The sequence below is a fragment of the Camelus ferus genome, chromosome 1, assembly GCF_009834535.1.
Source record: "Camelus ferus isolate YT-003-E chromosome 1, BCGSAC_Cfer_1.0, whole genome shotgun sequence".
Classification (NCBI taxonomy): Eukaryota; Metazoa; Chordata; class Mammalia; order Artiodactyla; family Camelidae; genus Camelus; species Camelus ferus.
Genome location: NC_045696.1, coordinates 100258280 through 100285669, shown reverse-complemented (window position 1 = coordinate 100285669; position 27390 = coordinate 100258280). Strand labels below are relative to the sequence as shown.

At 33.3% G+C, this 27390-nt stretch overlaps 1 protein-coding gene across 2 annotated transcripts; it reads right to left on the bottom strand.

Moving 5' to 3' along the window:
• Nucleotides 1-419: 419 nt before the first annotated feature.
• Nucleotides 420-27390, bottom strand: PLOD2 (procollagen-lysine,2-oxoglutarate 5-dioxygenase 2). 2 transcript variants are annotated; one of them, XM_032486853.1, is made up of 15 exons: nt 27115-27388; nt 25906-26026; nt 23052-23153; nt 19637-19762; nt 17861-17982; nt 14700-14804; nt 12288-12413; nt 9906-10047; nt 8695-8757; nt 7569-7682; nt 4765-4830; nt 3579-3683; nt 2258-2404; nt 2027-2152; nt 420-1857 (listed from the first exon to the last, which is right to left on the bottom strand). In XM_032486853.1, exons 1-15 carry the CDS (start codon nt 27132-27134, stop codon nt 1702-1704), a joined length of 1641 nt encoding a protein of 546 aa, XP_032342744.1. In that variant the 5' UTR covers nt 27135-27388; the 3' UTR covers nt 420-1701. The 2 variants fall into 2 exon arrangements, with proteins under 2 accessions (XP_032342744.1, XP_032342747.1); XM_032486856.1 differs by lacking the exon at nt 8695-8757 and having other exon boundaries at nt 27115-27390.

Here is a 27390-nt window from a genome sequence, read left to right as displayed (position 1 = left end):
GAAAATAGGTAGAAGCCAACTCCTTATTTCCTAAATCCATCTCCCAGGATTTATAACATCTTGTTCATCACCATATCCTCAGTGCCTGGAATAGTGCCTGGAACAGTGCCTGGCCCAAAGTAGGGACATGAAAAACATGACTGAATAAATAAATATATATTGAATAAGTGTTTTGTCTCTATTTCCTCACTTATAAAATAAGTTAGATCAAATCCCTAGTCAGTTTGAAATTGGAGATATTACAATTCAATGTGGAATTCAATAAATAGGGTATTCATTAAGTTAGGATATCAGGAAATGTACGAACCAAAAAAAAAAAAAAAAAAAAAAATAGCCTATTAGATCCAGATATTCTTTCAGGCTACTTCACCATTCTCTTCTAAAGATAAATCACCAATAATAAAGAGAACAACAGAGACTTATTTTAAATTATTTTATTTTTCATAATTTTCTAACACATGGTGTTAGAAAAATGAAATTTGGCACCATGACTTAAAACTTTTTCAAGTTTAACCTTTAAATTAGAAACAGTAGCTACAATAAGGATATTTAAACCTCACTCAGAGTAATGGTAAAAAAGAATCAAGTCATACATTTTTTTGTGTTGGGGAATTTTTTTTAAGTGGGATAAAAGGAAGGTAATAAAAAGAGTAAGAAGGATAAAATGGAGACTATGCTGGGAAGACAAAAAAGTGAATAACCCTCCCTAAAAGAGAATAAGGAAAAAGACAAAGGGCAAAAGGGAAGAGAGGCTCACAACTTTATTTTCCTGATATAAAATTCAAGTACTTAAGTTTTTTTAAAAAAAAAAATCATAAAATGTTGCTACTAATCTCAATGAAATTTTTTCCTCATTATTTTCTTGAATTTAAAAAAAATCTCTTTTGACTTAAGTACACTTGCTGATCTTAAGTCGATACTTGATGTACTTTAAAAATAGAAAAGCCTTAAAGCTGTTCTAAATCTAACATCTACTTAATATAATCCACCTTGTGAAACTGATCTGAAGGAATAGAAAGCTTGATTTCTAATGCAAATGTTAAAAAAAAAAACAACAATCTACATGGTTTCAAATGGATAGGCACCTCAGTTGTATTCTGTACTGTTTTTTTTTTTTTAGGAAAAACATTGTGTAATATTGTTCTTTGTATTACTTCCGGAACTACTGTAAATGGACCTACACAGGTGGTCAAAAAAGCACTTACAGAATTCACTGCATATAAATTCAGTTAGAACTCCAGTTTTCTAGCATTTCAAAAATTGTAATTTTTGAAATTTTCATTTATATCCATTTTGTCTAAAAGTTGATAAATAAAATTCTTCCCAGCTTTATAACAAGAAAATATTATTAGTCTCACTTGTCACTTGTACATCTGTACCTGAATACTCTTATCAACTGAAACACAAATTCAGAAAATTGTCATTATTCTCAGAGACAATAAGGCATAGAAATAAATATTCGCTTTTACATTTTCTTTTCCTTTCTCTTCTTCTTCAATCTGTGTTTTAAGGCTCAGAGCAGACATTAAGACATATCAAGCAATTTTTTTATAAAGTTTTTCAAATGTTTGGCCCAAAGTGAAGTTGTTCTGTGGAAGTTATTTAAATATTCCTCTCATCTTCTCAAGCACAACTTCAAAGACATATTCGTGCCAGTCATCCATTCCAAAAGAAAATTCAATTCAATGAAAAGTAAATAACTTAGGGATCTATAAATGATACTGCGATGTATCTCGTTCCATTTTTAACAGGAAGTCCTTCATGCAAATGCGTGAGTCTCCCTGGATGCATGAAGCTCCAGCCTTTTCTTGGGGACTCAATAGAGCAATTGTACCTTAGAAATTTGCATCCACCTCCCTAGAAAGATAAAACAAATAAATGTATCAAGTTATTAGGTTTAATTTTTAACGAGTGGTAAAGTTCAGACAATGCAACTTAAGCAGAATCCAAAAAAAATAAGGCAAAGAAAGGCCTTTTCAAAATGACATACTTTTGAAAATTATTTAAAAATAAAAGCCATAATTACCTGAAAATCTTCTCCCACATTATTGAGTGCAATGTTGATGGTAAACGTAGAAGCATCATGATGAGGGCGAAGAGAGCGCTGTCTCTCAGGGGAGTATTTTACTACAAAATTCAACAGGGCAAACCCCTAAAGAAGCAAAGCAATGGATTTGCTTATCTATCAAAACATAAAATAGCACATTTGTGTAAAAACTGGTAGGAGGCAGGCAGGAGGAATGGGAGGATAAACTACCTTCGTGTAATAGCCTGCAAAGACCTTCAATGTAACAGGTGCAATAAATTCCCGGATAAAATGAAGCCATACATTCTCCAGATCAATTTGCTTCATATGGATATCATCAGTGGGAACATTTTCATAACCACCAGATATACGGCTGTCCTAGAAGGAGCATTAATGACATCATAAAGTGTGGTCTCCATGTGCAATTCACATTTATATCATCTTAGAATTTTTTTCAATCATGAGGTCGTAATAGATGATCAAAATAACAGTCCAATTATGGTGTACCATCTGCTTTAATTGCAAAACAATCCAAACAACTTTGATAATATGGCTTTTCAACTGTATCAACGTCAAAGCAAAGTATTGCAGAGTAAGGAGACTGCTTTCCTACTTACTTAATAGATACATGAGGTCTGATTAGACAGTAAATAAAACTGACTGCCAAAGCTTTCCCGTGTCCCCTAAAACTGAGTTTTTTTACCCTGACCCTTCAGAGGCAGTCTTAGCTGCTCGATGAGCACAGATTCCGCTTGGTCTGCCCTCTGGATTACCTATCACTAAAAATAAACTTTCCCTGCCACGTTCCTCACTTCTACATTGTGGTGCCCAAAGACCTTCCACAATTGCTTTTCATTATGCTACAACCTGCTGACTTCAAGTTCTCCCTCGTACTTTGAACTTCCTCTTCCTGATCAGCTAACTAGCTAGGGTGTACCATTGAGCAGAAGCAGTAATACTCCAGAGTATTCCACTAAAATTCTTTGGTACTGTGAAGGAGCTGGCATCAGTGAATTCTCAGAGGAAAAGAAACACACTGAACCACCAACAGTAACACTTCCTGCCAAGTCTCTGACTCTGAATGTAAATGCAAACTGCATTACACCAAAGGCATTCAACAGATTCCCTCTTTCTATGTTTACACACAAAAAAAATAGCTTTGGCAGTCAACCAGATAAACTCTGTCTTGTTATTTTCACTACAGCACATTGTGAAAATACAGAGAATAAGTGGCCTTGGAGAAGAGCGATATCACACAATAGACATATATTACCTTCCCATCCCCAGCCTGGGGACACTGACCTTTAAGGAGCATCCAGTGTAAATGGAGATGAAACTGAGGCCTAGACAAATTAAGTGCTAAACAATGAGTGGCAGAATTAGGCTAAAAACGGAGTTCTCTTGGAAGCCTTGGCTAGCCCCTTCATTTAGGTCTAGCACTCAGAGACACATGGACAAGAAGGACAAACCTCCTCTACGTTCTCTAAATATCAACCCCACATCCTTAACCGCACATACACATTTTCCTTCTTTGTATGAGAAGACAACTTACATGATGTTTCCCCCCAGACCACTGGCCATAATGCTCCATTTCTTCCACTAATTCATCGCAGGCTTTTTCAGAAAATATAGGAAACCAAAACACATCTGGACAAGGCTATATATAAAACATGACATCACCATTAAAAGAGTAACACTTCATGTCTTCAGAAAAAAACTGGCATTTCAAAAGAATTAGGACAGAATATTCAAGTATTTATCTCACTTAGATGTCTTTTTCAAAAGGTTGCCCAACATTACTAACACTACTGTTACAAACAATACTAGTTTGGGGCTTTTTTTCCCCAACAATTTCTAAGCCTTTTTTTGCATTTTAACATCTGTGAAATCAAGATAAATCTTAGAGCCGTGGCTGGCCAGGCAGCTATCGTGAAATAGCTGTTAATATTGCAGTGCACATACACCTGGTCAAACATTCATTCTGTCCTCACCTCGTGTGTGTGCATGTGTCTGTGTGTGTGCATCTGCATGCGCACATTTAGTTGGTGTTGCACTTACTGAGCTGACTTGCCTTTTTAAAATAATTTATACTGCCATTGGCCACTGAAATGAAAAGTTATTATGTATACAGTGCCCTATGACATGACACCTATGCCTTAATAAGTCTAAAATGGCTCTTTCAATATGCATAAAATAGAAAATTCTAAATGACTAGAAAAGACTGTGTCACAGTTTAATTGGCAGTATTTTTTTGTCCTTTCTCACAGTACCCAAAATAACAGAGCATCTCAGAACTGAAGATACTTTACATTCTCTGAGGTAAGATATTGGCAACAGTTTGGGACGCTTATCTAAAATAGAGTTCATTTTCAAATAGACCTCTCTGATAGAGACACTGGGAGCCCAATTTCTTTCAAAAACAAACTTTCATTGAATGAGGCCTACACCAGAGAGCTGCCAAAAATTCCTTATTTCTGAGATAGCTATGACATTTGGGACTATGGTTTAAAAAAGGCACAATCTTAAAATTATCGTTAATCTCCATTTTTCTACATTTTTACAATCGTATGATCCTTAAGGTTGTAAAACTGGTAATTAATCCATATGAATTTTACCTAAAGGATAGTTTCTCCAACTTTCACAACATCCTCTACCAAAGCAGTGTTGCATTAACAATATTCCCTGCTGAAGAAAATAGCAAAAATGCTCCAGATAGCATAGTAATTATTAATACATACCTGTTCAACTAAATTTTCAGTGAAAATCTTTGAATAATCACGGTTTATATACTTTTCCTTCCAGTCCTACCAAAACAAATCAATCAATCAATTGCACAGAATAAAGCAAAAGCCTTTTTATAAATACTTCAATAGCAAATATAAAATATATGCATTTTATAAACTGTTCTATTTATAAACGACCATGTGTAGTAGACAAAATAGGAATTTTCAGAAACCAGTTTGTTTTTTAAACTTTGCCTGATTCTGTGTATGTTCACATCATTCTATGAAAAGCAAAATTTTTATTTATGAAGTTTTATAAATCAGAATTTTAAAATTTGAGTAATCTTATTGTCACTATATGTGTAAGCTATACTCTATGTAAATACCAGACCTGTAGGTAAATAAATGTGTATTTAAAAGTGAAAAAGATAAGAAACATAATCCTACCAACAAGTATTAGTAAAAATTAGCAAATTAATCAACCGTAGTCTTACTTATACTTTTATAGTGAATTACTCTTAAATAATTTTGATTTTTTTCATAGCACAGGGAACTACATTCAATCTCTTGTAATGATATATAATGGAAAATAATCTGAAAAGAAACTATATATATGTATGTATATGTATAACTGAATCACTTCACTGTGTTCTTAAAATTAACACTGTAAATCAACTACACTTCAATAAAAAAGCAAAACAAATAAAAAAGCAAAAATAAATAAATAAAACATATTTACAATTTCTGCCTTCACTTCAGCTTTAGATTTGTTTTGAAGGATGATCATGGGGTTACTAACACTTTCATATCTTTTAGTTACTGAAATTAAAGTATAAGACTATATGTTAAGAAAAAGCTCCTCTTCATACCAATTCATAAACTTGATTCTTCTCTTAGCCCCATCTCTGACACATAAACCACACACAAAGGTATATCAACTTTTGTCAGTATAGGAATCCTTTTCCTGGGTTAAGTATTTTATGTAAAAACCCAATATTTAAAAGGTATAAATTAAAATGTGATTCAGTATCTAAAACAATTTTTTCTTAAATGCATTTAACAAAATTTTTTTTTTCAAAATTTTTAATTTTCTCTTTGCCAAGTACAAATATAGGGAGGTAGCAGGGAAGAACTGAGATATGGACTCAAAATAACTGCAATCAAAATATGTTTAAAAAAATATGTGAAATATATTTTAAGACCAGATTTCAGAAGGGCCCTGGTAACTTATATGCCATTCTTAGTTTTTCAGATCTCTGCTTATACGTAGCTCAGATATTTTTGATTTGGAAGAATGTTATCTTCAAATTCTTTAATAAATTTCATTTATACATTGTATATCACTATAAGGATCAAACCACTGTATTATCTCATTATTCCCTTTAATGTTGGTTGGTTCTCTGATTCCAAAATATGGGGGAAAATTAGAAATAAACAATCATATATAACACTTCAGAATCTTCAAGCATTTTAAAGTATTTTTTTCCTGGCATCATCATAGATTTTTTTGAAGTTAAAGAAAAACGCCCCTAAGATTTTACATTAAGGCATTAATATTAACTTTGCATTTTAGACTGCCTTTCAAGTATCCCTGAAGACACTGTGCTTTACTAACACCTTAGGAGTTCAGATAATGGGACAGTCTTTATTTGCTATTGGGTATCTCCCAAGAAGCGTATCAATCAGGCTAATTACCAAAAACAAAGCAAAGTCATGGAAAGAAAAGTAGCTCCTAATTACTATTTCTGATATTTTCCTTGAATACTCTCCAAAATTTGAATTCTTACACAAATATCTACATTTCGGGATATAATTTGGGACTTTTTTTCAGGAAGCTATTACCCAAGAAATCAAATAATTCTATCTCTCAAAATACTAAGAGATTCTGTACCAAAGTAAATAAAATATGTAATTCCACCCTCACCATTTAAAAAAGCCTCTTTTCAACTCTACTTCTGTGACAGATGGAGATACGCAGCTAAAATGGAACAAAAGTACTTTTTAAAATACATAGAAAGTCAAAAGATACTCTTTTTCCATTCAACAGTGGTCCAGAGACCATTAAATTTACTATTCCCAGCTGTCAAGTACCACTATAAAATAAAAGACAGTTCTGATCAGTGGATCAGAATTGAGTCTTTGTAATTTAAAACTCTTACTGTTGGCAAGGAGAAAACCGTAGAACTACAGAGACTCAGGAGAGTTATTTTCCCTTGAATACAGGTGCCAACTTGACTAAAGCAAATCGACCCATTAAGACAAAAATAGAATTAATTCCTGCATAATTCAAATCTTTAAGAAAAGAAATAATTTTGGACTTTACAAGGAAACAGTTTCCTCAACTTAGACTATCTATATATATGCTTAGTACACTTACTCTAATTTTTTCTATCTTTGGTATAATTTAACAAAATTATTATAAAAAATAAACAAAATGATAAAATAAAATGCATTTTCCCAAACTTCTTGAATTTTCTTCCTGAAAGTCAAATGTAATATTGTCATCTGTGAGCTACCTGTAAACATTTTTTTTTCTGAAATTGTTATTAAAAATTTGTTGGTGCTCTTGAATATATGAAACAGAAATAAATACTGGGAGAAATCAAAGAAACTGATAATTCCCTTCCTCAAACCTAATTAGTCTTTAAAAAGAAAGTTCTTAGTCAAGAGATTAATTAATTCTATCTTTAAAAAATATAATTAAAAATACTGTTTTAAAGCCTCTTATCACAGTTTCATATTATTAACCCAACTGATTTACATCCATTTAGAGTTATAGAAAAATAAGTAATAAATGAAGCTGAGCATGAAATACGTACCACAGGATTCTCAAAAATCTGCCAGAGGTCATTGTGATAATGGGAAATATTGTAATTAGCAGTTGATAATAGTCTTCCAAACTCATGTCTATTAGAAATGTACATAAACACACCCTATATGCCAAAAAATAACAGTGTTAATAATCTTGGAGGAAAATACAAGAAAATAAACTTAACCACAGGAAGAATATACAAGAGATACTAATTTCAATGTTTATATCTCATTCAGGAACATGCATTTTTATTTTTCATATAAAACATGCATGATTTAAAATGAAAGAAATACAATTCTGATTATGAATTCAGACACCACACAAAACTAATTGATAGCACTGACACTCAACTGAGAAAAAGAAGAGAAAGAATGACTGTTTTTGTCCCTTTCTCACTGGTCCTAGATGCAGACATCAGAAAAAAAAAATCCTGTTTGAAAGCAGAAATGTTTTTGAGACACTGAAGTGCAATTAATTGTTCCTCTTTTGGCTTCTTTCCCTTTCAAAGAAGATACAACTTTTTAAACAAGAGTTTAAATGTCAGTATTATTTTGTCAGTCTGTTTCATACTTTTATTGTCCTGATGCTTAAAGACTGAACACAGAAATTACTCCTGCGTTATGAGGCAGCTAAAGAAAATCAGTCTCATGTCCTTGCCCCAAGTCTAAATAAATGTGTCAAACACCTTTAGGTAAGGTTGTTTCTTTCTGTACCTGTTTTAATGGTAAAAGAGTTAGTTATTAATACAAAAAAAAAAATTAGTGAGAGTACCCAAATCTCATTTTAATCAGGATGTACTTTATACTTACTTCTACCTCTTCTTCCCCTTAAAAAAGCAAAAACTGGAAAAACTTGTGAAAGTAATTTGGATTTAACTTTCTCATCTGTCAACCATACAGTGTAAATCAGCCCAAAAAACTAAGAGTGGAATATCACACAATGCCCACCCCTAACACGCAAAACACACACACACACATACAGATTCAGGACCAAGGAATACTGAGATTTTACACCTCGCTAAATGGAAAGAAGGCTCTTAAAGGCACTTTACTGCTAGGCAATATAACATATCATATTTTAATTGATAAACAAAATTAAATAAACAAAAATAAATAAATAAATAAAAATAACACCTTTGGGGGGCTGAGCATTTGGAATGTTTCCGGAGTAGGGGAGTCTTTTTCCCTTTGTAAAGTCTAAAATGAAGAGAAGGACTGGGTAAGTTGATGGGCACAGCCACTCCCTCAGGTATTCTTAGGTAAGTAAAAACAGCAGCCCTTGATCAAAAGCTGACATTCCAAAACGTCCTTCACAGACAACATGCAGAACGAGCAAAGCTTACAGCGCACACAAACAACTCCAGCCCTTTTTTTTCTTTTGGTCAAACATAAATCCAAGCTCATTCCTTAGTAGAATTTTCATTAGATACAAAATTAAGACAAAGGAAAAAATGTGTGACAGAGGCCATTCCAGGATGCGCTGTTGAGTCAAATAAGCCAAACATGAGCACAAATTACAATCACAGGTACAGGATATTCAGTGTAACAGTGGACATAGGTTTGTAGGAAAAACATATTCCACAACACATGCCTTATTAAACTAGAAGAGTACTTGCCAACTTTTCTGATTTTTCCCCAAATCACATTTGCTTACATAAATTTGAAAAAAATAACCCAATCATTTCTAAAACAAAACCATATAAATGTGTTTTAAGACATATTTACACATTTTGAAAAACAAGCTATTTTTTACAATCATTTAAGTTTTATAATGAAAGTATAGCTGTAGAATAGTGATGTATCATTAATTTTCCACCCAGATTAAATAAACTACGTATTTCAATCCTTTTCCCAATACAGTGGTTAGGAACCTACTTTTTGCGAGTATGGGATTAAAAATGATAAAGAAAATATGAACACTAATTTCAGGACAAAAGTATGTTTTTCTCAAATGTGTAAATGGTCATTTCACCAGGGCTTTCTCTAATTAACTTTAATTAGGTCAGGTGTTCACTACATAATTTCAGATGGTAGTAAAGGAGAATTCGTAAAAATAAATGCAAAGCTGATCTGTAACAAATCCATGTTTATTATCAAAATCTTACTGTTGCTCATGAGTTAGCCTAGGAACCAAGCCTAACTTTTTTCAAGTTGTTTCTACAGGTAAATGTTCTAAAGGTAAATCAGTCTCCGTATTGTTCCCAATTTTTCAATATAGAATCAAAAAAATTGGCTAGTACCTACAAATTAGAAAGAAAAAGGGCACCAAAAGACAATGGCACATCAACTGGTAAAGCCAGCCATCTTACAAAGACATTCAAGCAAGCCATCACTGTATGTCCTACCATTTCTCTAGCATTTCGGCAAAGAGCCATATCAGGATCCAATTTATCACGAACAAAATAGTTCCTTTCATTCATCTCTGAACGGAGCGTCTTTCCTTTAATTAAGTACACGTTAGCCATGTATGGGACATTCCATATCCCTCTGCAAGTAAAGATAAGACATTCCAAAATACCACAAATACAAAATACTTCAAGTTTTATTTTTATGGTTTTAAAATAAGTGCCCTGTATGTTTTTAAACTTTGTATGTCTAAATTACTGAATCAAGTTACACAGAAAATGCAAGCACATTTAATGCTATCTGACATATATACACACATATATATATGTGATATACATATATATGTATATACTTACATATATGAGACTACTTGGTAAATGCTGTATTTTATAAGATAAATCACTACCTCCCTACATAAACTTTATTTTCATGTTGATATGTTTGGCATTTTGGCTGTCATCCCTCACTTTGTTGATAGAGTATACTATTGTGTTGTACATTTAAGATCAAGCAGTTTAATAGTAAAAATATCACATACAACCAGTAGCATACTGCAGCCAGCTCACATTCGTTCCCCAGAGCATTCAGCTTACTTTCCCAAGTCTACACTCGGTGACTTCACATTGGAAGCTTGAAATCAGCCATGGTAGAAATATTTAGAATACAAAAATGGGCAAACACCACCAATCAGGGCATCCTCCAACCCCAAGAACCAGCTGTTAGACATTTATGAGCACATCACTTAAAACAGCCTAAAATTCTCCTAAAATACAGTCTTTTGAAATTCATTAATATACCTCAATTGTTTGTAGAAAAAGGAAGATACAAAGAAACAGCTAGAAGCACAGGAGTGCTGGGAGACACTGTTTATCCTTCATTCTTTCCCAAGCTTGTTGCCTTACTCAGAACATGACTCATTTCCTACAAACAGTGTAACAGAAGTTTCACCTGAAGGGATATGCCTTTTGCTTTTAGAGCACAGAAAGGGAAGATCTTGACCAAGGAAATGTAGTCAGACATTAAAACTAATATACTTAATATCATTCTGTCTTAACTAGATGAGCCTCAAAGTTAACGGTCATGAAAATATATGCAATGTGTCTGCTGCATTCAGAAATTAATCAGGGGTAGTGTGCAGTGTTTCAAGTTTGATAGAAAACAGACACACACACACACACACACTACAGGAAGTCATTCCCTTGTATAGTTTTTGTACACAAAGTGTATTCTACTAACTAAATAAAAAAACCTCTACCTTATTCTTTTCCTTACACTTTAGACAACAATGTCAGGAGGTTGGACAGAAAACACCAGTGCCTAAAGCAACCTAAATGAAATAGGTGTTCTCTATTTCCACTATCCACACAGTATCAGGCATATGGTCTACACAAAGCATCCCAGAGACAATGAAAGTACTCTGAAACAACGGAATATGGGCTTAATAGTGTTCTGTCAGCTTTCATGCTTCTTAACTGCAGCTAACACGTGCCTTTATCATATATTTATTTACATCATTCAAAAGGTACTATTACTATTTTCACAAGCAAAATATCTTTTTACCACTCAGCTGTTCAACAAGTATGTGATTATTTTTCCAAATTTAAGGGCATGTATCTTTAGTCATGAAAGAATGCTCTCCCTGTTAAATTGAGCTCATGCATCTGAGAAATTAGGCAAAGCACTTAATGTCTCAACCACCCTAGTCCATCATCAGTATTAAAAAAAAGAATGGCATTCTTCTCTAATATTACCTTAGGGGGGAAAAAAAACTGCTGCAATTGTGATTACTTTTAAGTTTTAAAAAATATCAACTGTTGTCTCTGGAATAAATATTAGTCACACACACATTTTGTAGCAAGTATATTCTTTTCAAACTCTAGAACTGGAAATCATATCGGTGAAGAGACTTCTCTTTAAAGCAGAATATTAGCTATTTCACACAAAAATCTCTTGCAATAGGAGATGCTGGAAGGACTGGTTGTTGGTGTTGCTTTTGTTTGTTCATTTATAAATTGTATAAGCTATCAAACAACTTTCATCCTGGCCACCAAATAAGTTACTTAAACTAAATTCCCTCTGCAAACTTTAAAGAGTCTTCCTCTTCTAAGAACCATCAGATGGCTACGAGTGATAATCATTTATTGTCTCTTAGTATATCCCACAACAGTGAGCTTGTGTGTTTGAAGATTTACAACTTTAAGAACAACTACTTAAAGATCAATTTTACACTAGTATTGCAAGGTCCCAAGGAGTCTCCAGGTCTTCACATTTCCATTCAACATAAAAAAGGTAAACATTTTTAAAAATTCAATATAATACCAGCAAGACCAAATCATTAGCTAAAGGTGTTTTACATTAAAAGATTAAATCAAGTAACTTACACTCTATTCCCTTGAACGATATCCACATAATCCTCAGACCGAGCGTAGTACCCATCAGGACTCAGTGCCCCCCAGAAGTTGGACCACAGCTTTCCATGACGAGTTACAAGAGGAGCAATGATCTTTCTAAAGAGAGAGAGAAAAACAAATCCAGGTAATTATTCACTTTTAAATTTGCCACACAGAATTATGTGTTTTGGGCTTGGCATGGCACATAAAACAATAAAGTTCATTTAGCACACATATAGTTAGTCCAAAAACTAAAATAAAATAGAGAGGAATCTCCTCCCCTCACGTTTTCTTAAATAAGTACACTGTTGATAAAATGATGTTCACTTTAAAGACTGAAAAAAAGAAGGAAAAGTAATTGAAAATGCTAATAAAAGTATAAAAACAACTTTTAAAAGTACCATACTTAAACCTATAATGAAACAGAATATGAAAAGGAATATATGTATGTATATGTATGAAACATGCTGTACACCAGAAATTGACACAACATTGTAAACTGACTATACTTCAATTAAGAAAATAATTTTCAATCATCAAAAAAGTACCATACTTATTATCCAAAAAAGTGAAACTACCTTAATTATTTTAATATTTCAGAACTTATACTAAGTGAAATCAAGTATTTTCAATATTAGGCAGACCTGATAGTCCCTGGTGCATTAAGTTATGCGAAAAATATCTGCTGAATTAAAAAAAATGTATGAAGATGGGCTGAGATATTTGTAAATAGGCCAGTTTTCCTAAAGTTCAGTCCTGAATTACTTTAAAGTATGTTTCCATTCTTTTTTTTCTCTTTTAACTTTTAAAATGTGTTGTGCTAGCTCTGGCAACACTGCACACTCTTCTGGTCTTTTAACTATTTTAGAAAACAGAATGGAAGGTAAGCACCACAGCGCTCTGTCTCACTGCCTAACAGGAGTGCAGCCCCTCTGAGACAAGTACGTGTTACAAATTTAAAACATGTCCGATTTATTTTGAGGGGGAAATCTAACTTATAATGTGCCAACATTTTCCAAATAAGGTAACAATATCTGAAGCTCTGCTAGAATTATTTCTAAGATGAAGTCAACTGTAGTGATGTCGCACAATTTCTGAGGAACGCTCACACAATTCCTCTAAGAGGAAATTTATAGACTGACTATTCTCTATCAAAAATCAAAACACAAACAAAAAAACTATTTCACAACACTCCAGGCTTGTGAAGACAAGATGTGGCCTTTCTCTTTCCTATGGAAAAGTGACACATAGTCTGTAAATACACTTCATGCAAAATAATGATTGTGGTTTGTCTTTCCCGGCTCCTACTAAAATAGAATGTTAACCAGACACACTGACATTCTGTTTTGTTTAGAATACCTACACTATTAGAAATAATATTAGTTAGACTTGACATATTATGATAATTCAGTATCAATAACTAACAAGATCAAATATTTAATAGAAAAAAGTCTTGTAATTTATAATCCTAGCTGCCTGATAAAGACAGTCGGGCAAAGAAATGTTGAAAATCAAATCCATGTGCCATGTGCCTTAGTATTTTTGAGTATAGAATTATAAGATCAATACTGAGTGGTCTGAGATTTTGAAGTAATAACTGAATTCTTAAACTCACAAATTATACAAAGGATGGGTTTGTACAGCATAACAGACTTCTTATATATTTTACTCTAACATTTCACTTTTAACCATTCTGTTAAGAAAAATAACTGTGTTAAGATATGTGAACACACATAAACAGTACCTGGCACTTAGTAAGCACTCATTAAAGGTGGGCTATTAGAGGAAGTATCAATAATGCTTTTAGTAGTAGTGGCAGCAGCAGGAGCAGCAGCAGTAGTAATAAATAAAGATTAATATCATTATTAGCTGGTGTAGATGGTGTCTTTTTCCCATTTCAATTCAGTTAAGTGAAAACAGCTGCTGCCCAGTAATAGTTCAGCACTAAATAAAATCACAGATCTGGCTACGGAATAATTCGTACCTCTGAAATTTCTTTCAAATTCTAAGAACTTCTAACTCTGTTTGCAGAAACTTTTTAGGTTAGAAGTCTTATGAAATTCTACTTTAAAAATACCTGCAGAAAATAAACATTTCCAAATTTTATAGATCTATCACAATTTCATCTAGCTTTGAATAGAAAAATAGGCCAAAAACAATTACTAAACATCACATTTGTGACTGTAACTAATATTGATTATTTCTAATTTTCACCCAGGTTGTTTCCTATGTGACTCCTTTAAAAGAAAAGAATTACTTAGAACTGAAAGTTTATATGGTGTAGAAAATAACCTTGTGTAAGTTCCCTCAGTCTGCTAAATTACATAAGTAATTAATAGCAAGTCCATGTAGATGCAGAAAATAACTGTCATTTTAAAGATAAACAGACATTGTACATAGTACCTGTTTTGTTCAATCAAAATTTTTAAAGTCCTTGGATTTGTCAAAACAACATCTGCATCCACATTGAAGTAATAATCACAGTTTGCATCCTGACGGCAAAAATCCCTGACATTGAAAAAAAATAAGAATTAATAAAAATAAATATTTGCTAGTTGAAAAATGTTAACATAGAACTCATATGTAATCTAAGTTTCTCTAAAACACTTTTCTAATCAAAATAGTAAGACAATATCCAAAAGGGTAAATACTGCCTTAAATTTCAAAAGGGTCAATTCATCAACACAGAAATTCATGGGTAGATCAACATTAAAAATTTTAGGGCAACTGGAATATATTTTCAAGCCACTAAATACTTCAAAGCATAAAATAACCGGTCAGAATGACAATTTATAATTCAGCATTTAATCCTCTCTGAAAAGGAAACATAATGTACCCCAATGTGTTTATCAACAACTTTTTTTACAAATCAAAATGTTTTTTGCACACACATACAAACATACAACCCACAGTGTAAAATCCTGTTTATCCAACAACTCAGTTGTAAGTGATTCTTGGATATAAGTGCATAACTCTTTAGGTATTTAATACTTTTTAAACTTGATTTGCACAGGATTCTTCCTAAAAGAGTTACTTCCCTGCGTCTTATCAGGGGACACTGATTATGATGTATGCTTTTCCTGGCCGAGTCTGTGGTGTTATCATGAGGAACATTAAGGAATGAATTACCTGCGATACATAATATGATTCCAAGTATTATGGTTTTTGCATTTGGGGTTCTCTCTTTCTGAGCTCCCCTCCCTGACTGCAGATCCTAGTATCACTTTCTGCTATTGTCAGTGTTTATCTCCATAACATAGTTACTTCTAAGCAACCGTCAAACAGGAAGTCAAACCAGACAGGAAAGCTTGTAAAAATTGTGCAAAAAATTTAATTTTTTTTTAATTTTGTAACTATGTATGTTGACAGATGGTAACTAGACTTACTGCAGTGATTATTTCAGTGTATACAAATATAAAATCATTATGTTGTACACCTGAAACTAATATGTTATATGTTGATTAAACCTCCATAAAAATAATAATCTAAATAAAAATTTTTTGAAAAATAGCCAAAATTATCTTGGAAAAAATTGAAAAATTTATACTGTATTATTTCAAGATTAATATAAATCCCTAGTAATAAGGTCTGGAACTGATCTTACAACAATGAAACAGAATAGAGAGTTCACAATCATTCATACTCAGTCAACGGATTTTTGACCAAGGCCAAGTCAATTAGTAGGAAAAGAAAAGCTTTAAATTAAAAAGGAGTGTTGAAACAACTGGAATTCCATTTGCAAAGAATAAAATTTGACCCCTACTTCACTCCAAACACAAAAATGTATTCAAGATGAATTGCAGATTGAACCATCTTAAACATAAATGCTAGAACAATAAAGCTTACGAAACAAAAATTCCAAAGAATGTCTTCATGACATTGGAATAAGAAAGATTTCTTAAATAGAAAATATACCCAGAAGCATAAAGCATAAAGAAAAAAATAGAATTTTACTAAAATTAAAATTTTTTCTCAAAAGACAACACTAAAAAAGTAAAACAGCAAGCCACCGAATGGAACAGATACAAAACATTATACACACAGATATAGATGTAGATAGAGATTTATAGATAGATTTTTGTATACAGAATATATAAAGAACTCCTACAAACTATATAACAAAAAAAGACAGCTCAATGTAAACAAACATGCACAAAAGATTTGGATACTCTACATTATGAAATACACATGGCCAATTAACACATGAACAGGGAATTAGTTGAACAGGGAATTAGTCATCAGGGAATGAAATTACAACCCTACTAAGATACCTTTCCATACCCAGTAGGGTGGCTAAAATAAAAAGACAGACAATATCAAATGTTTCAAATACATGGAGCAGTTGGAGCTCTATTACCTTGCTGTTTCAACTATAAAATGGTCCAACCATTTTGAAATATTTAGCAGTTTCTTATAAAGTTAAACATACCTCCAGCCTAACCCTTTGCCCTAATTAGTCACACGTTAGTACTTTACCCAAATATAGTAAAGCATATATACACACATACACTCTCTCTCTCAGACACACACACACACACACCCTTCTAATAACGAATCTTCACTAGCAGCCTTACTCATAATGCCCCCAAACTGGACATAACCCAATGTTGATCAACAGGAGAGTGTATAAACCACTTGCAATATATTCATATGATAAAATACTAGTCAGCAATGAAAAGGAATGGACTGCTAATAACTTCAATGACATGAGTGAATTAGAAAACATTGTACTGAGCCAAAATCTGACATAACAGAGCACAAACAAAAATTTTTTAAATAGAGAAAATAAGTTCTAAATGTGGATCCAATGTACTCTCCGATGACCAGGTTATGGAACCAGCAGTAATAACAGCTGTTTGGTTTCTCTGAGGCCTGTGTCCCTGCTTGTCCCTTCACCCCCACACCAGGCACTCTCCATCACTTAAGGGCCCAGAGCTTTCATATACAAGACAAGAACATTCCCTGCTGAGAAAGCACCATATCTTACTCACCTTTTTATCAGCCGTCTTAACCCACTGACTAGCATATTCAATTAACATTTACTGAATAAACGAGTTTTTTACTATTACCCAGAATTTACTAGTAATCTGTCTGAAGTAGTAAAGGACTAAACAAAGGACCTAAAATATTTCTCCTGAGGATTACAGTACGATTAGATCAGCAGGCAACTAGAATGTTTGAAACACAGTTTTGCCATACACAACATTCAGGTAATGAACATTCAAAACGATGCTCCATCAGTCATACTATTCACTTGTCTGAGTACTTTTTGAAATTTTGATCTAAAGTTCAGTGAATAGTTTGATTAACTATATTGACTCTTAGCCATTAAAAGAAAAATGTAAATAACTTTCATGGCCTTTTAGATATAAATACATACAAGTACAGATAAGTTTAACAGCAGAGATATACTCATGTGTGGGCACAAACACACAGATGCGCACACATACACACACACACAGTTGAGACATCCAACTTCAGATTACTAATTGTGAAAAAAAGATGTTTTTCTTTTTTAAGTTTCTTTAGTAGATACGATTGAATTTAAATTTGTTAAAACATACATTCCCATGTTTCTGGCTTCTGCTTGACTTAGATCTTCTTCTGGTCCTACTATTTTTATAGTAGTGATTTCATGTTTAGCTTTATCAAAAAATACCTTGATGTCCTTTTCGTGATAAACTTCCTGTAACATATTTAACAAAATTGAAAATTAGTTAAAAAAAAGAAAGAAAGAAAGAAGGAAAAAAGTAGTGAGAAAAAAGACAATAAAATGACTGAAGTATTCATATGTAGGAATGGCTTCACATTCAAAATTGTGAATTCCACTATTCACTCAATTACAGACAAAATGATAAGCCTATTAAACATCTCATATTTAAATACCATCTAAATGTCATGTGAAAAATCTAAAATAGATACATATCAATATTTTTAAAAGATACTTCAAAATTCTTTTAATATCTAATACTAGACAGATCTTTGCATTAATATTTAAATCCTGGGTGCTATAAAATGTTTCTAACATGAGGGGAAAAATATCTGGTGGCCTGAGAATCTCATACATATGTTGTAAAATATCCACTAAAAAATCTACTTAACCAACAGATATCAATCTGAATTGTAAATATAATCATATTTATAAAATAAATATTACAATATTATTTAAAGCCAGAGAGAAAAATTAATGTTCAAATATAAAATTGTGTTTTTTACAAAAAGCAGGGAAAGTTAATAAAATTTTATTAATAAGGAAATATGAGAAAATCATCAAATAAAAGTCATCAAATTAGTGTCATTCAACTGGGCTAAAATTTAGACAAGATTATCTATCTTCATCATTAGAGCATCTCAGAGCTTTTTATGTATCATCTCACTAAGCATATTTGAAAGCTTTTCACAGCTTGTTAAAACTACTTTATCATATAAAAGCTGCATAGAGTTAATTTCAAATAAAAGAAGAGAAGATAAAAACTGCTATCAAGGGGTTTTAGGTCCTATGAAAGGGGGAAAATATAAATAAGAGACAATACATAAAAATAAAACACCTTAATGTAAGTACATACATTACAATGCTCACTGCATTCACCCTTTTAAACTTATTTTAGCTGGTTTTGTGCAAACGTAAAATAGTCTGCAGAAAAGGCAAATGATTAGCTGATCAGGAAGAAAGACCAATGTTAAACAAAAAGTATTAGAACAAAAGAGAGAAAAGAGCATACTTCACAGCTATTGACTTTTCTAGATGATAATAAATGCCAACTGTTTTAATAGTAAAGAGACAAGTAAATGGAAAAATACTGAGGAAAATGTATTTAAACTTAGATTATATGTGGGAGGCATTTAGGAGGTTCTGAATATTTCTGAAGGAAATGACAGTATCAGAATTCTTCCACGAAGAGCATACATTGTGTGATTAATCAAAACAACACTGTATCTGGAAGCTATTTCAAGTTCTGATGTTAGGTATTCTCACTAGCTGGAAGCAACTTAATGGCCAGTTCTACAAAAGCACCAGACCAAATGCAAATGACCACAGGCCCTTTTTGACATCTCTTCATTATAAATTAAGTTGAACATATAAAAATGGCTAATATTCAACCATTTTTGATCTACAAAAAAACTGATAGTTTCATGTGGCTCATCCCAATACTATGATACTAGTTTTTGGACTCTAAATCCTTAGGTCCTAAACAGACAGGGCTGTAATTACTTCAAAAATCCCCCACTGAACTTAACTCAAATTTAAAAAAAATTTTAGGCATAAATAAATAATAATAAATAGTTTCAAATAAGATCAAAATAGTTTTCATATAAACATTCATTTCTCAAATACTTACTTTGTTATGAATAAAGAGTTTAAGCGCTTCTTTGGGGTAATCCAGTGTCAACAGTGTGTCCAGAAATCGAGGTAGGAAAGGGGTTGGTTGCTCAATAAAGACACCTATTGTCACATTTGGGTAGATCTTTGTTTTATGGCAAACATAAGAACAAATTATCATTAGTGTGGTTTTACTTTAAATTCTATTCAAGTCTCAATTATTACAACATAAACTATACTAGGACGTCAGTACAACATAATCCTCTTAATGTGACTGCCCCATGGCAATTCTCCAACACTCGAAATACATTTTTGGGAACCCCATCAAAGCGATTTCACTGAATCACATCTTGACATTACGACTTAGGGTGAAGCAGAAACTATCATATTTACTGTAGGGATGTGACTAAGGTTACTGCCTGCTCTAACCTTTAAGGCTTCCTTCAAGGTGGTCCTTAAGGAAACTTCCTTCAGATCTGACTCTATTTTGACAGCCAGAATGCTTACCATGCTTTGCGCTTTGTTTCCATGGCTTGGAAGTTCAGGGGTTAATTTTTAGCTCAAATAAAGCAATCATAGAGGACTTGAGGGTTTATTTCTGTCCTTGCACCTTTCATCTCATTTTACTGATAGCACTAATGCTTCATTATTATATGATATATGAGGAAAACTACTTTCTCTCACTAATACATTTTATCTTTATCTATTTTCATGTATTTTCTTAATTTCTGTTTGGGTAAGTTTTAGAGGATAACTTAACCTTCATTCATTGCATGAACAATTCTGACGTATCCATTATTAGTCAGTCCTTCTGATAAGCAATCTATAGAAAAAGGAGTGAAAGTTCCTGGTTTGAAAAAACTTACAAATGATTGAGAAAAAACAGAAACGTAAGTAAATGACCAGGGAATAGTGTTATTACTAGAACCATATGAAAGATTTCTTTATAAATGCCTTTTTAAATCCACGTTTTAAAGTATGACTTTAAAGATTAGATTTTTAAATGACAGATTACAGATTACATACAGATGGGTGAAGGAGATCAAAAGGTAAAAAGAAAAAGTAAATACAGTGCATTACTGAGCAAGAAAAATTATTTAAATAATAAGAAACATTTTAAATAAAGATCACAGATTTTTTTAAAGTACCATATATATTAAGTGCTGAATTAGCTAACTCTTCCCCATCTTTTCACACATATACTCCTCATATACTCCTCCATTATCTGAATTATAACTTAAGACTTGTTTGCATTGAAGTACAACTCATACACTGTTGTACTTCTCAACAATTCATTCAGTCATCCAAATATTTATTACTAAATCACTAAAAAAAAAAAAAAAAACTAAAGACAAAATATTTACCTTCTAGGAGTTCTCAATTTAATAGGGGAAATGAACAAATCTGGATGACAACTCTCCCTTATCAAATAAAGTGATGCATTTAATTTAAATTTCATAATAACCTTAGAAGTTATTTATTATACCAAATTTACACAGGAGCAAAATGGGATTTCGAGAAGTTAAGAAACTCAGAAAACAAATTAGTAGGTAAAGAGCTGGGCTTCAACATGCTACATCTGCAGTATCGACCTAAGCTCATTTTTACATACCAGTAATAACAACAGTGTAACAATTAACTGTTATTCAAGGCTTAGCACTTCATATATATTACTTATATATATATAAAACATCATTTTATATATATATATGAATGAATATAAAGTTTCATTTAACCCTCCTACCAATCCTCCAAGACAGCCATCGTCATTTTTACATATTAAGAAAGTTGCCATGGCCCACATCTAAGAATACGGTAGCCCTAGATCCTAACTCCCCACATAATTTTAATCTTTATACCCTTATTGCATAATTACTACATATATAAAGCACACAAGAAATTTATTTTGCATAATTAAATGGTTTTCCTTTCTAACGCCTATAAGACAAAAAAAAAAAACCTCAGCTTAAGGATCAAGTGATTTATTCCTACGTGCAAAAAATAAAGATAAAAATTATAATGTAAATATTTTTCTATCTTTACACCAGAAGGTTTATGTAAAAGGAAACCAAACAGATAAAATAGTTTAACTCTCCCTCCAGAAGACAACATTTACTTTACAAAACAGATTAGAATGAATTTTTAAACATCATTCAGAAATTTTCTGGCTTTCTTTCCAGATAAGAAACATTCAGTTTGTTATTTCTGGCCAAACTGGCCAAAAAGTCTTATTTTCAAGTAAAATAGGACTATTCAGAAGCTCTTAAATGTGCACAACTTACTCTTTATCCTCCCCTTCCGACAGCAATAAGAAAAGAAGCTATTATAATTCAGGAGCTTTGTGCTTTACAGTGAGAGTATTTTGTACATGCACGGGTCCAGGAGTTACCAGAATTACATTAGGGGGAATTTTATTTTTGTCTATATTGGCTACTTGTCTGGCATGCTGTAGATACTCAATAATTGGTGAATGAAGGAAAGGATCAGTCTTAATGGCAAAATCATCCCTAGAATCCAATTGTTCATACACATAGTAGTCTTCCAAGTTACAAGAATAATTTTTTGGAAGAAAAAAAGTCCTATTAACTATAACTAGGATATAGTTAGGATATCCTAACTATAGGATATCTTGCAACTCCCTGGTTGAAGAGGATGCATAGAACATTTCATAGATCAATAATAATTATTTCCCATTGCTCATTTACCCTCAAGGTACAAATAGTAAACCATAGTTATAATTCTCCATGAAATACATGTATAAGTAGCACTCTGCCTGACATGTAATACATACATGAAATCCAGACAAAATTGCACAGTGGTCAAAATTATAAGTCCAGGGCCAGAATGCCTATATTCAAATCCCATCTCCAACACTTAAAACAAAACTGCATGCCTTAAGTGAGTTACTTAATGTGTATGCACCTCAGTTTTCTCATTGTAAAACTTGGTCAATAGTACTACCTACTTAAGAGATCTGTGAAATTAATATGAGTCACAATATGTAAAATATTGAAACAGATCTTAGTTATGTAATTATATACATATGTATTTTTTTAATTATCAAATTTGAAAATCAAGCACAGATAAAATTAGTCAATACAAATACTGAAGCATCGTAACCATTCTTTCCTCAATGATTTGACCAAGTTAACAGACTATAATAAAGTGAGTGCCCAATCACAGCAAGGTATTCAACATTAACAACCAAACCCCTTGTACAAGGGTCAACTACTAGCTGGTTTTGCTTTCAGAAACAGTTTAGAAATACACAAATCCAGCAATTTTCTGAGTCAGCATGTTTTAGCTTTATAAATCCATTATCCACCGTATTATCAAAACCCTGAAATAATGTGCTTTTTTTCTTTTTACAAATCATTGCATTTCATGACAATGTACTTTGCATTACTACATTTCACAGAGTCAATTCCACTTACATCCAATGTAGACAAGTCAACTGTGTCCACTTCACAAAGAGTGCAGCCGCTATCTTGTGTCCATGCATTAGGTACATAGTTTCCAAAATAATTCAGCAGAATCTAGTAAATGAAGGAAAACTGTATTAACAAAAATAAGCCTCTCCCATCAATGTGCCTTCATTCTATAAACACCTAACTTCAAAACATGTTTTCTGCATTAGCTATAGCCCCTTAATAACTGTATTAACATTTATCACTGAGAGGTACACAATGAACAAAGTTCTCTTCAGACTGGGAATCATAAATCTGGACAAACTTTGTCTACAAATGCTAAAAACTTCATTGTAAGTCATAAAGGTCATATTATTTCATTATATAAGAAATAAGAATAGACACAATTAAAGAAATATGTCAAACAATGAAACACACAGTTTTAATTGAGTTAATGAGACTTATTAGCAAAAACAACACAAATATGAGCAGTCATGTGAATAGTAATTTAGTAATAAGATAAATATGTTTAAAGGCCCAGTGCAGACAAGTACAGCGAATGGGGCAGTGGCAGTGTGACCTCTTACCAACCATCACCACACAAGTTACTGTATAAATTTTATCACCAAAAGGCACTAAATTCTTCTGGGAAACTATGCTACTTACTGTAAACTAGGCTTAAGGGCAGTGATTCAGACTTCACGAAGAGAAAGCCTGCAGATTAAAACAGATCTAGAACAAGTCCTAATTATAGCCATCCCACAAATCTTACCAACAGTAAACCAAAGTAGGCGGGCAGAACAAGACGACAGAGTAGGAGGGTCCTGCGCTCACCTCTCCCTGCAGACACACCAAAATTATAACCACATACAGAGAACTGGCTCTGAGAACGACCTGAAGATTAGCAGAAAATATTTTCCACAACCAAAGATAAAAAGCAAAAGCTACAATGAGACAGCTAGGAGAGGCAGAGATGCAGTCCAGTCAGAACCCACACCCTGAGTAGAGCGATCCACAAGTTAGGGGTATCAGAGCCCCAGAGGTCTTCCCCAAGGAGTGAAGGGTCCAAACCCTGCACTGGGCTCCCCTGCACTGGGAAGACCAGCCCCCATAACATCCAGCTTTAAAACCAGCACGGCTCACATGCGGGAGAGCCAGGGGGCTGTAGGGAACAGACTCTGCTTAAAGGGCACATGCACAGACTCACTCATCCCAAGTCCCAGTGCAGAGGCAGCAGTTAGAAAAGCACCTGGGTCATACAAAAAGGAAATTCCTTTAATAATTTTAGGGCGTGTGCTCAAGGAGCAAGGATCTGTTGGAATTGTGTCCAGGTATAAAGGAGCGAGAGGGCACCAGTTTTTTCTTCCAGTTTTGTTTGGTTTTTTGGCTCATCTTATAGTTAGCTGGCCTGGTGCTGGAAAGTGCCATTTCTGACTTTCCCCATCAAACAGTACCACTTGCCCCACTCTGCGTTCGCCTATAGATCCGACCCAGCCAGTGTTCCTCCAAAATGGCCGCCACCCCACCTATACCCACAAGCACCCTCATCCAGCACCCGAGCCTCTCTAAAGCAGCCCTTCACCCTGCGAGTCCCAGCTGGTACCCTTGCTCAGCAGCAGGGACTTCCCAAAGATGTTCCTACCTCAAGGGCCAGCCCAGTACACCACACCAGGGGGACCCCACCAGTTATAGCCAGGCCTTACAGCTGGCTGCACTGGGAGTATCTAAATACATAAAGCACATATTAACAATCAAAAAGGGAAAAATCAACAGTAACACAATAATAGTAGGAGACTTTAACACCCCACTTACATCAAGGGATAGATCACTCAGACAAAAACAATACAGAAACATTGGTCTTAAATGACACCAAATTAGACCAAATGGACTAAATAGATTTATACAGAAAATTCTATCCAAAAGCAGCAAACACACATTCTTTTCAAGCGCACATGAACATTTTCCAGGATAGATGACTTCTAGGGCAAAAAAGAAAAACACAAGTCTCAATGAATTTAAGATCGAAATCCTATCAAGCATATTTTTAACCCCAAGGACATGAGACTAGAAATCAACTACCTGAAAAAAATGCAAAAAATACAAGCATGTGAAGGCTAAACAATATGCTACTGAACAACCAATGGGTGACTGAAGAAATCAAAGAGGAAATCAAAAAATGCCTGGAGACAAATGAAAATGGAAACACAATAATCCGAGATCTATGGGATGCAGCAAAAGCAGTTCAAAGAGGGAAGTGTACAGTGACAAAGGTCTAACTCAGGAAACCAGAAAACAATAAGCTGTCTAACCTTCCACCTAAAGGAACCACAAAAAGAACAAACAAAACCCAAAGTTACTAGAAGGAAGGAAATAGTAAAAATGAAGGTGGAAATAAATGAAATAGATACTAAGAAAACAACAGAAAAAAAAAAATCAAAGAATCTAAGAGCTTTTTCTTTGAAATGACAAAATCAATAAATATTTAGCCGGACTTATCCAGAAAAAAAAAATGAGGGAGCCCAAATCAATAAAACCAGATATGAAAGAGGAAAAGTTACAAAGGACACCACAGTAATAGAAAAGACCACAAGAAATTACTACAAACAATTGTATACCAACAAACTGGACAACCTAGAAGAAATGGATGAATTCCTAGAAACATACAGGCATACCTCAGAAGTATTGCAGGTTTGGTTCCAGACCACGACAATAAAGAAAATATCACAAGAAAGTGAGTCACACAAAATCTTTGGCTTCTTAGTTAATATATCACTTTTGTTTACATAATACCATAGTATATTATGTGTGCAACAGCATTATGTCTAAAAAAACAATGTACATACCTTACTTAAAAATATTTTATTGTTAAAAAAATGCTAACCGTCATCTGAGCCTTCAGTGAGTCATAATCTTTTTGCTGGTTGAGGGTCTCGACTTGATGTTGATGGTTGCTGACTGACCAGGGTGGTGGTTTCTGAAGACTGGGGTGGCTGTGGCAATTTCTTAAAATAAGACAACAATGAAGTTTGCCACATCAATTGACTCTTCCTTTCACAAATGGTTTCTCTGTAGCATGCAATGCTGTTTAATAGCATTTTACCCACAGCAGAACTTCTTTCAAAATTGGAGTGAACCTCTCAAACCCTGCCACTGCTTTATCAACTATATTTATATAATATTCTAAGTCTTTTGTTGTCATTTCAACAATCAATTAAGTTCACCATTTTATACAGGTGAGGTTTATGGCACTCCAAAAAAATTATAATAGTAACATCAAAGATCATATATCACTATAACTGATATACAATAACATAAAAAGTATAATAATAATGAGAACGTTTTAAATATTACGAGAATTATCAAAATGTGACACAGACACACAAAGTGATTAAACATGTTGGAAAAATGGTGCTGATGGACTGACTGCTCGATGCACAGTTGCTACAAACATTCAATTTTTAAAAAACACAGTATCTGTGAAGCACAGTAAAACAAAGTGCAATGAGGTATGCCTGTATAATCTTCCAAGACTGATCAGGAAGAAATAAAAAATCTAAACAGGCTGATTACTAGTAATGAAATTGAATCAAACATCTAAAACATTCCAACAAATGTACGTCCAGGAGCAGACAGTTTCACAGATGAATTCCACCAAACATTTAAAGAAGACTTAATATCTATTCTTCTCAAACTATCTCAAAAAATTGAAGAGGAAGGAATGCTTCTAAACTCATTCTATGGGGCCACCATTACCCTGAGAGCAAAACCAGAAAAAGACACTTCAAAAAAAACGCAATCATAGGTGATTTTCAATCATGAACACAGATGCAAAAATCTTCAATAGAATATCAGCAAACTGAATTCAGCAATTCATTAAAAGGATCATACATCATTATCAAGTGGGATTTACTCTAGTGATGCAAGAATGGATTAACATCTACAAATCACTCAATGTGATACACCATATTAACAAAGTGAAGAATAAAAATCATATAATAATAGATGTAACAGATGTAGAAAAAACTTGTAATAAAGTTTAACATCCATTTATGACAACAACTCTAACAAAGTGGTTATATAGGAAACATACCTCAACATAATAAGGGCCATATATGACAAACTCACAGCTAATGTAATACTCAATGGTGAAAAGCTGAAGTTATTTTTCCTGCAGGATCAGAAAGAAGACAAGGATGCTCAGTCTCCCGACTTCTATTCAACATCGTTTGGAAGTTGTTGCCAGAGCAATTAGGCAAGAAAAAGAAATAAAAGGCATCCAAACTGGAAAGGAAGAAGTAAAACTGCCACTGTTTGTAGACAACATGATACTGTATACAGAACACCCTAACGACTCCACCAAAAACTA